Source organism: Mandrillus leucophaeus, unplaced genomic scaffold, assembly GCF_000951045.1.
Source record: "Mandrillus leucophaeus isolate KB7577 unplaced genomic scaffold, Mleu.le_1.0 Scaffold54, whole genome shotgun sequence".
Taxonomy (NCBI): domain Eukaryota; kingdom Metazoa; phylum Chordata; class Mammalia; order Primates; family Cercopithecidae; genus Mandrillus; species Mandrillus leucophaeus.
Genome location: NW_012105808.1, coordinates 2,429,354 through 2,440,119, shown reverse-complemented (window position 1 = coordinate 2,440,119; position 10,766 = coordinate 2,429,354). Strand labels below are relative to the sequence as shown.

The 10,766-nt window shown below is 63.2% G+C and overlaps 1 protein-coding gene across 1 annotated transcript in view; it reads right to left on the bottom strand.

The window, feature by feature from the left end:
• Positions 1-228: 228 nt before the first annotated feature.
• The window catches only part of THOP1 (thimet oligopeptidase 1), a 26,465-nt gene continuing 15,927 nt past the window's right edge, over positions 229-10,766 (bottom strand). The window contains exons 6-13 of the mRNA XM_011997452.1: positions 8,426-8,586; positions 6,691-6,826; positions 5,944-6,310; positions 5,311-5,512; positions 3,295-3,481; positions 3,016-3,144; positions 2,059-2,195; positions 229-702 (exon numbers count right to left, since the gene is read on the bottom strand). Of these exons, the coding sequence (XP_011852842.1) occupies positions 547-702; positions 2,059-2,195; positions 3,016-3,144; positions 3,295-3,481; positions 5,311-5,512; positions 5,944-6,310; positions 6,691-6,826; positions 8,426-8,586 (1,475 nt within the window). The 3' untranslated portion in view covers positions 229-546. The remainder of the gene's footprint in view (positions 703-2,058; positions 2,196-3,015; positions 3,145-3,294; positions 3,482-5,310; positions 5,513-5,943; positions 6,311-6,690; positions 6,827-8,425; positions 8,587-10,766) is intronic.

Sequence of the window (10,766 nt, the reverse complement as noted above, 5' to 3'; positions counted from 1 at the left end):
GAGAAAGTTCCAGAATGACAAAGCAGAAGTGTCTCAGAGCCCCCAGGCTGGCCTGGCTGGGAACTGGCCCAGTCACCGGGCCCTCATTCCCCGCCCCCAACAAGGACCTGAGCCCCACTCCAGGGCCTGGTGTGGCAACAGCCCGAGGGCCGGACCCTGACCAGGCATCCAGCCGTCCTTGGACAAAAAAGCACAGGAGCCAGCGACCAGGCCAGGCAGCCTCTCTCCTTTTCTGTTTCCTTTTAATGACTTCATTTCAAAGAAGAGCCATCTCCTGACCAGGGACGTTTCCCAGGGAGGGGCGTGTTAGTGCAACAAAGACGAGGCCCTGGCAGCCACGAGAGCCCTCCAGATGTCTTGGGGACGCCGTCTCTAGCCGGGTGGGCCACCGGGTGGGGACAGACAATGACAAGAGACAAGAGACAGCCGCTCAGCCACCCTGCCAGTCCTGGGCGCTATGCCAGAGCCTGCCCCATCCTGGGCCAGGGGCTAAGGCACCAGGGCGGCGGGAGTGCGGGCCAGTCTGGGCAGTCGCAGTGCCGGGCCTCAGCAGACCTGCGGCTCGCAGTCCCCGACCTGCAGCCCCTTGCTCAGGAGGAAGGCGTCCTGCTTGGGGTCGCGGCCCAGGAAGCGCTTCAGCATGGCGCTGGCATCCTCGGAGCCGCCGGGTCTCAGAATGCAGCTTCTGTAATCCATGCCGACCTGCCAAGGAGACAGGGCACTGTGGCCAGGTGGAAACCCAGGGAGGAAGGCAAAGGACCCCGGGAGTCTGCATACCCTCGCCCAGGGGGCCTCGGAGCAACCCCTTCCAGGCTCCCAGGGAGGCCTGCAGGCCGCCTGCATCAGCACAGGTGGGGGAGCGCAGGTGCCTTTCATCAGAATCTCAGAACAGGCGTGCGTACTCCCTAAACTCCAGAGGTGGCTCCCCCTATCAGCCCCCACTGAAATCCCAGGCTGAGCCCATGAACAGAAGTGGCTGAGCCTCTGGCTAGACAAGGTGGGAGCTGCTTGCGCTCTGGGCCACCCTAAAGGCCTGGGTTCGAGCCTATCCCTGTGACGGTGGGACTACGGGCAGGTGAGGCAAAGAGGAGACCGCAAGGCGGCCGGAGACGGCCACCAAAGAGACCCCAACGCCCCAGAGCCCCGCAGGCGCCTGCGTGGACGGCAGGCTGCAGAGCCAGGCAGCCACGGTCCCAGCTCCCAGCCTCTGGCCGGTCCTCAGAGGCGGGACCCCCCACCTCAGCAGCAGGGGGAGCTGCTGGAGGCTGCCTCATGAAGGGGGTAGGTCCCTGCTGGTCTATGAAGACAGGGGGCTTGTCGGACCATTGCTCCCCCAGGTCCTGGCCTCTGCACCTCTGTAAAGGGAGCAGCTGAGCGCCTGGGTTTGGTGGCCCCGAGGTACCTGCAGGCTGCCCAGTGCAATGTAGACTGGGCAGGGCCGGCCCTCAAAGCTGGTAGCCACCTGTTCCTTGTGAGGGACTCCGGCGGCTGCCCTGAGCCTGGGTCGCACCAAGTCAGCGGGAGGCACAGGCTCACACGGTGTAAAGGCCTCACTTCATAGTGAGGACACTGGAGGTTGGAGAAGCAAATAAATGGCAAACGCCAAGCCAGCCTTCCCCAGAGAAGGGTCTGTCTCAGTCCATGGCTCTGAGGCCGATCACGCAGATCCCGGAAGGACTCGTGTGGGAAGACACGGAGCTCCCAGCACTCACAGCCCCAGGCCTGAGGGGACAGTGTGGAGCTTCCTGCAGGGCCCAGTGGGGAGCTGTGGGCAGCACCGCACCAAGACCAGAGGGTGCCTGGGCTGGTATGGCTCATCCGGCACCCCGGGCCCAGGCCCACCCTGCCACTCAGGACGCCCTCCCCGCTTCCCGGTCCTCCTCACCCCACCGTTCAGGACACCCTCCCCGTCCCCGCCTCCCCTTCACCCCGCCGTTCAGGACGCCCTCCCCCTCCCCGCCTCCCCCTCACCCTGCCGTTCAGGGCGCCCTTCCCGCTCCCCGGTCCCCACGTACTTTGCTGTTCAGGACGCCCTCCCTGTCCCTAGTCCCCACGTACCTTGCTGTTGAGGACGCCCTCCTGCTTGAAGCGCGTGTGGAACATGTCCATGGAATACACCTCGCTCCACAGGTACCCGTAGTACTGGGCATCGTAGCCACCCGCCAAGTGGCCGAAGGTTGCAGGCATGTTGGTTCCTGGGACACACACATGGCGGGGTTCACGCTGTAGCCCCCACCCCGTGCTCCTCCCCCAGGAGAAGACGTCCAGCCAGACTCCTGAGACCCCCGCCCGGAATGGGGAGAAGCTGGAGGATCAGAGGGCTGGAACCCGCCGGATACTTCTAGAACCAGAGCCAGCCACAAAGCGAGGGCCACAGGTCTCTGCCCCTCTCCTGGAAGGACAGGAGCTCATTTAATGGGGCTGTCAGCTGCCACAAAGCAAACGTCCCCATCATGAGATTGCATCAATAAAGCAAGGCACGCCCATGCAACAGCACAGGCAACGCTGCCGAAAACGCTTGTGGAAAGATGTTTTAAAGTCTTTGGAGCATTAAGCCAGCAAAATACCACCCATGTTAAAATCATGCTGTATTTCCAAGTTCTGGATCCTTGCAAGCGTGTATGAACACACATGCACACAGGACAACAGGTGTGATGGAAACAGGGCCCACTTATCATCATCAGGATCGGACACTCCTAGGCCTTCCTGTACTTCTCCGGGCTTTTTACAAAGCATGTGTCATACATTTGCATCAAGAAAACGCCAGCTTCATTCGAAGCAAAGGCTCCAGGGCACACACCCCTCCTGGGGGCTGGGGCCGCACACCGCCCTCCACCCTGGGCCTGCAGCTGCCTCTCGGCTGGGTCTGTCCCCCGAGGAGCCTGGGACGTGCTCCGCGGCTCCCCAGCAGGGACTCCTGCACTTAAGTGCAGCATGGGGACCAACTCCCTTCACCTTCCCAGGGAAGCAGCCGAGGCCCCAAATTCCAGGGTGTGCCCGGCTCAAGGTGGCTACCTGGCGTGGCCGGGACCCCGAGGATCTCCTGGCAGAGTCGCGCGTACTCCTCGGCAGGGTCTGCGTCCGTCTGCGTGTGCAGGGCCTGGTCCACCTTGGCGAGGACGATCTGACGCAGGTTGAAGAGGCCTGGGTGGAGGGGGAGGAAGGAGCTGGCCTCTGCACCTGCCGCAGCCCACTCTGCCCAGAGCTCTGACCGCCTCCCCGGGCACATGCCAGGCCCCAGCTGTGCGCCGCCACCGCCGAGGTTAGCGCCCTTCCCCAGACGGGCGGGTGCACCTGTGTTGGCCTGCCGGGACTCAATGAGCTTCTCCAGGAGCTCCTGGGGCACCGCGCTGCCCGTGCGGTAGTGCCGAGACATCCGCAGCAGCGGCTCCTTCTCCCACACCCAGTTCTCCAGCATCTGCGACGGCGCCTCCACGAAGTCCCGTTCCACGTGGGTCCCGCTGAACATGGCGAACTCCGCCTGCGGGGGTGGGGCAGAGCCTCAGAATACCCAGGCCCTGCCCGACCCCTTCCTGCCAGCCTGGCCTGTGTCAGCTGCCACAGTGCAAACGGGGCAGGTGTGCAGGTGACGTGCTGGGCCCGGCCCTCCCACCCTGAACCTGGAAAACGACCGGGACCCCGAGGCCCCTGGGCTGCTGCTGGCTGCCGGTGCCAGCAGGACACACCTGAAGATGCCGGCCACACGCCCCATTCCTGGAGGCCACCCACACCTCCCCCCGTCCACAGAGCCGCTGCTCCCTGAAAGCTCTCCACCCCAGAGGGGCTGGGACTGGGGTTTGGCCAGGTCCAGGTCAGAACGCTGTGAGGCGTGCTGCATCTCCCTGCTTGTGAGTGTGTGGAACCTTCCCTAAAGGCACAGCCCTTGACCAAGTCCTGCTGGAAGCGTGGCTGGCAGCCGAGGGCCAGGGAACCGCTGGGTGATCCTCAAGGTCCCCTCTGCAACACCGAGGCTTTTCCGTTCCAAGGAGCACACAGCCACGCTCCTCGTCCCGACAGACTGCACCAAGGAACTCGCTGTGCCAGGCGCCAGGCACACGCAGAAAGCAGCACGCAAAGCGGGCTTGCAAGCACGTGCGTGGGCACCTGTGCAGGCACCTGTGTGGATATGCACACGCGTGTGCTGGCTACGAGTGCTGTGCAAACACTGTGGCGGGGAAGCCAGGAAAGGCGGACACAAGGTTGATCCTCATTCCTGGACTCCGTGTTTTCAAACTCGCCTACCAAGACCCACGGAAACGCCCGAGGCCAGCACTGTGGCATTCCTCAGAAGCCCCTCAGACGGTCCTCAGACAGGGCCGCGCTCTGTCTTCTCGCTTCAGCTTATTTTGTGAGCAAGCATCCTTTTCTCAGTCTAGTGGGGGCACGGTGTTTGCATTTTGGGTTTAAAAGGTCCCAAGCGTCGTGCAGAGCACTGTCTTGTGTCCCTCAGCACCAGGAGGCCATGATGCGCCTCCTGGGGACACCCTGTGTGTGCAAGCTGCGCCCAGGTGTGGGGGACAGAGCTGCCGGCCATGTGTTCAACGTGAACCCGTCAGCGCTGCACAGCAGTTAGGCGTCCTGAACCCAAAACACACACGGTAAGGTTCTGGAACGATCAGTTGGCAAACACGTGACCAGAGGCTCCCGGGAACCCAGCCCTGGTCAGAGGGATGGCTCTGCATGCACTTCTCAGGGTTCTCAGCGACTTCACAGGACAGAGCCTTTCTGAGGAGCGACAGCTGACTGTGTGCCAGGAAAGATGCTTGCAACAAGTTGGCACCATGTTGGCCAGGCTGGTCGTGAGCTCCTGACCTCAGGTGATCTGCCCGCCTCGGCCTCCCTAAGTGCCGGGATTACAGGCGTGGGCCACCACGCCCTGCCAGAATGTGACGACTTAGAGACAGGATGTCTAACGTCAAGTGAGGTTGCTGGGCGGGCCCCGATCCAGCGTGACTGGGGTCCCTGTAAGGAGATGAGGACCCACACAGGACGCCCGCATGAGGATGCAGGGAGGCGGTGGCGTCTGCAGGCCAGGGAGGGACCTGGAGGGAGCCAACCCTGCTGACACCGTCACCTCCGACTCCAGTCTCCAGGACCACGAAGAAATACACGCCCTTTGTGTAAGCCCTGGTCTGTGGTGTTTTGCTGGGGCAGCCCCAGGACACGGGCATGAGAAGGAGTCACCATCTTTGGGTGGCACTGGATGAAGGAGCCACCGGGCGGGCGCAGAGAGAGCCGGAAGCCGAAGCCTCGGGCTTGGACCCTGCTGACCACAGGCAGCCCCTGCCCCTGCCCAGGCCTCGCGCCCACCTGGGAGCAGAGCTGGTGCATCACGTGGCCAAACTCATGGAAGTAGGTCTCCACCTCGTCGTGCTGCAGCAGCGAGGGCGTGTCGGCTGTGGGCTTGGTGAAGTTGGCCACCATGGCCGCGATGGCGATCTGGCGGCTCCCGTCCTGCCGCAGGCAGCCGGGCTGCAGGCCGAAGCAGGCCGCGTGCCCGTACTTTCCTTCCCTGGGGAGGGAGGCGGTGTCAGGTCCCATGGGGACTAGAGACACCACAAGGTCCCTGACTCCGCATCCCTCAGCCCACCTGACTGATAACTGAGAACGCCGGGCACCTCTGAGGTTCTGAACCTCCCTCTCAGCAGAGGCGACTTGGCACGGGGCAGCACGAAAACCACGGCCAGGCCCCGGTTGCCATTCCTCCCCTAAAAGACTCCGGCCTGGGCAGAGCTGCGCCCTGTCTGGGTGGCCGAGTGAGTGGAAACAGGGACAGCCGCATTTTCGGCCCCTGTGGTGTGCCCACGGCTGCTATGTCTCAGGGTTCATCCCCGAGGCCCCGTGGAGCAGGCAACGACTTCCTTCCCGTCTCAGACAGGAACGCCGGGCTCTGAGGAGACCCAGGGCCTGGGTGCACCCCCCGCCCCCACTGCCCTCACCCACCGCGGGTACAGGTCCAGGTAGAACTTGCCGACCACCTCCCCCGAGGCCGCGTCCCTGGCGGTGTAGAGCCGCACGTCCTCGTGCCAGGCGCTGGCGCCCTCCTCGTGGTGGAAGGCCAGCCCCAGGAGCTCCTGGTAGATGCCCAGCAGCCCCTGCGTGACCACCTGCACGGGGAAGTACTCCTTGAGCAGGTTCTGGTCCACGCGGTAGCGCGTCTCCTCCACCTGGTTCATGTAGTAGCGCATGTCCCAGGCATGGATGCGGCCGTCGAAGGTCAGGCCCCGGCGCTCACACTCCGCGTGCTTCAGCTCCAGAATCACCGCCCGCTCCTGCTCCCCCAGGGGCTTCAGCTTCTGCGCCAGCTCATCTGTGGGGAGGGCAGAAAGGTGGGCCTCTCACCCCGCGGGCTCCTTCATGGCCCTGGGCTTGCCCGCCCGTGGCCGCGACTTCGTCAGCCTCCCCGTTCAGAAGGGAGGGCCCGCAGCTCCTAGCAAGGAGCCCAGCATCCTCGCAATCAGGGTGAGGGGCGGCGGAGCCGCGTGCAGACATGGAACTGACTCCAGGGCCTGGGCACTTCCCTGTTCTGTGAGGGTCCCTCCAGGGGAGTGAGGGAGCCAGGGCAGGCGTCAGAAGTCCCTCTTCATGGAGGGAAAGGACAGGGATCTAGGGGTAGCCCCGACTGTCCCCTGGGGTGACCCTGAGAACCTTCCCCCAAGGGAGCCTGGTGGAGGAGGAAGGAAGGGCTACCTAGGAAGGTGGCCACGGTCTGGCTGGTCTTGGCCATGTTCATCTCCAGGACATAGTCGGCGTGCGTGCAGAAACCCAGCAGGCGGGACTTCTGGGCCCGCAGCGTCACCAGCTCCTTGAGAATGGCGCAGTTCTCCTGCAACCGACACCACCACACTGTCGCCCGGGGGCGCCACTCCCTCCACCTCCAGGGCCAGCACGCCCTGTCCGGGGGCCAGGGGCTCATATCCAGCTCCCCCTGATCTCTAGCCCCTGCCCCCTCTGCCTGTGTTACTACACAACTCTTCTGGTCACGCCACAAGTGTCATTATAATCCTTCGAGTCCTTTTTGGAACCAGAAGGGGTGCAAATGACTCTAGGGCCTCACACGGAACGTGGTGTGGGGACGAAGGGCTGTCTGAGGAGCCTCCAGGGCATCACTGCTGCATGTGGGGACCCCCCCATGTCCAGGCCCTGGTTCCCAGTCTCAGGGGCTCTGCCCATCGCCACCGGCACACGACATGCACACGGCCTCACTTCTGAGGACTGGCACTGCCAACCAAGCCGGTGGGGGCGGGGGGACGACGCATAAAACCCATGCGACGTGTTTGCAAGGAGAAACAGAGGCCTGTTCAGGACAGATGGGCCCACCAGCACATGTGCTGGGTCCACAGGAAACCCACCTGTAACCAGGCAGGTGCGTGCAGAGCAGCCAGTCAAATGGGGGCCAGGCCAACCACCAGCAGCAAGCTCTCTGAGGCGGCACATCCCCTGGGACTTGGAACGCAGCCCGCCCGTGTGCTCCCTCTTGGCCTGGCCCTCACTCTGCCACTAGGACCCAAGCCTGGGGACCAGGATGGGATTGGCCAGTTGACCTTCCAAGGTGCACTGGGAAAGTCGAGGTGTGCCCAGCCCACAGGTCTGCCTACTCAGGCTTACAGCAACGTGAATTCACAGCCAGCCTGTAGAGGGCAGCCACATCCCATCTGAGCCAGCCGAGCTCCCGGTCCCCGAACAGCGAAGAGCCCCCCTCTGCAGTGATCGGTGCCCACCCATCCCCCCATTGGTGCCTGCCCATCCCCCGCAGTGATGGGCGCCCGCCCATCCCCCACCCCCCTGCAGTGATCGGTGCCTGCCCATCCCTTTGCAGAGATCGGTGCGTATCCCCCTTTCGCCAGCCACACGGGCACCAACACGGTGTCGTCAGGGGACCACGGAGGCCCACTAGAGCTCCTGCCTGTTCCAGACAGCGAACGGGAGATGTGCAGAGGCCACCTGACTGACCACGCCATGGCGTCAGGGACAGTTACACACATCCCTGTGGGAATGGCCGTCTGACACCGGTCACAGCGAGAAGGCCTGGTCACAACCCACCTGTGGACCCAGGCTCAGGTCCGGGCACCATCATTTAAGACAAAAGGAATGATCTGGGCTGACACACCTGAGGGGCGGCTCCAGATAAGGGAAGGACGAGACGTGCCGTGGCCAGATGCTCAGAGCAGCAGCAGGAGGCTCAGCTTGGGAAGGATGAACTGGGCCCTGAGCTGTGGCCCCAGGGTCTGGGCGGAGCCCAGCACAGACACCTCCAGGGGGCAGCGGAGCCCCACAGGGAGGCCTCTGCTCGCCACTGGGCCTGGCCGGGGAGGTCCGGAGGCCATCCAAGTGTGAAGCCTGGAGGCACCTCACAGGCGTGCGGCAGATGCGCCCCACAAGCTCCAGACCCGCTGTCCCGGGGCCCCCGGCTGCGGCTTCTCACCTCCTTGCAGCGGCAGTTGAAGGCCTCCTCCACTTTCCTCCTGGTCTCGGGCACGTGGCATTTCTTCAGGAGGGGGAAGTAATGGGGGTACTTGAGGGTGACCTTCAATTTGCCGTCCTCCGTCTTCTCCAGGGAGTTCAGAAAGTCCTCGGGGAGCCCTCCTATGGGGACAGAACCAGGGTGGCTTTGACAGGGCTGAGGCGCCCACAGCCCGCACAGTGTGTGTGCGGGAAGAGTGGGCTTCCCCTCTGCCTGGAAAGCTACAAGGGGGCCCTCAGCAAGCAGCCACAGCCTGGCCACCATCTGCTGCAATTCTCACGTCCCCCATCTAACCCCATCAAGAAACCCCCTGGCTCCCCCACAGCTCGGCCACCACCTGTCACGATTCTCACTTCCTCCCTCTAACCCCACCAGGAAACCCCCCAGCACCCTCACAGCAGTATCCCCTGCCCCAGAGAAGGTAAAGCTAAATCCAGCTCAACCCCTGGATAGCGTGGGCTTCCAGGGCGCCGCCACCACCCCCATGTGTGAAGGGAGGAGGGTGGCGGGAAGGGTGGCCCGGCCACTGCACAAGGAAACCAGCGTTAGAGGCAGTGCCTCCCATCAAAAACGAAAACAGCAGGAGCGCCAAGCACGCCGGGCCCTGGGCGGAGAGGGAAGCCCCGGGTGGAAGGGGGGGTCCTGCTTTGCTTTTCCTGAAGGACGACCCCCAGGCAGAGCCTCCCGCTCAGAGCTGAGATCGCAGCACGCAGCCCCACGGCTCGGCCACTTTCAAGTGTGCCCCTCCAGAGAGACCCACTTCCCGCTCTCAGATCTTCTCACTGGAGCCCTGCTTTCCTTTCTCCACCCACAAAACCCCTGGCAGGACACAGCTCACCCCGCTGCTCGGCAGCCACACCCTCCCACCTGGCCCCCTGCTCGACAGTCCCAAGAGAGGCGGGGCCGGCGGCATCCCAGACTGAAACGCCCCGGGGTTCCCACCTCACGGCTCGGGAGATGCCAGGGCCACCAGGCCACTGTGCCTCAGGCTCGCAGCTTCAATGCAAAGCCTGGCTCACCCCAACCCCAGGGTGGTCAGGGTGGAAAGAATGATCGGGATGGGGGGCCAGAGGCAGATGGGGGACGTTTTGGGAGGCCAGCCCGTGGGTGTGGGTGGTGACGAGGGAGCTGAGAGTCCCGTGGTCTGCAGGGCCCCCTCCTTCCCGTTTGTGCCCCAGCACTAGCGCGGGTCTGGCGATTGTTTGCCGAGTGACTGCAGCATGAGGGGGACGCCTCCCAGGACCTCACGACGTCCTTTCCAAGGATCATGGGCCTTCAAAGAGCAGCTCCCCATCTCGACAGTGTAGTCACCCAACACTGGCGGTCGGAGACGGGAGGTAAAGGACAGCAAGGGAGACGGCCGGGGGGCCCAGCAGCGCTGGACTGGAAAAGAAGCTGGAAAATGGACTCATGAAAGTTTATTTTTTTAGAAACAGGGTCTTGCTCTGTCACCCAGGCCGCAATGGATAGCTCACGAATGCACAGTTCACGTTCACTGTGGCTCTGAGCTCCCAGACTCAAGCAATCACCCCGCCTCAGCCTCCCGAGCGGCTGGGACCTCAGGTGTGCACCGGCATGCCCCACTGCACTTGTGGATTTGATACACAGACACAGAAGAGAAGAGCGTGCGTGTCCAGGCACGCCGTTCCCTGGCAGCGGTGAACAGACCTGGTGCCTAAATCACCATCCACTCAAAGGCACCAGGACTCCTCCAAGAAATGGCGCATCTGAGGGCTGGGCAGGGAGAGCACGGGACGAGCCTGCAACACCAAATGTCCACCAGTGAGAGCGGGCTCAGAGGCCGAGCCTGTGCGCCCCACAGTGAGAGTGGGCTCAGAGGCCAGTAGGTGCATTACAGGGACATGGGGACTGTCCAAAGGGGCTCCCGAGGGTCCATGTGGGACGATTTGAGCACTGGGATAAATGATAATGAATGATAACCCGGGAATAAGACAGAAGCCTCATGCACATGGACAGAAACAAATCAGTAAGAAGACAGGCAAGGAGGAAGGTTCGGAGTCACGGCAGGACGACTGATTCCCAGAGACTGAGGGCGGCAGAAGTCATCCGTGGACATGGCAACGGGTGCATGACAACGTGTGAGTGACGGACACTCACAGGTCTCTGCTCTGGTTGGGTGTGACCGCTCCAGAATGCACGAGGAACTTAATGCCAGAGATGGTGGTAACAGGAGATGGGAGTATCGGGAGGTGGGGGTGTCGGGAGGTGGGGGTGTCAGGAGATGGGGTGTCTAGAGGTGGGGTGTCAGGAGGTGGGGTGTCGGCAGATGGGGTGTCTAGAG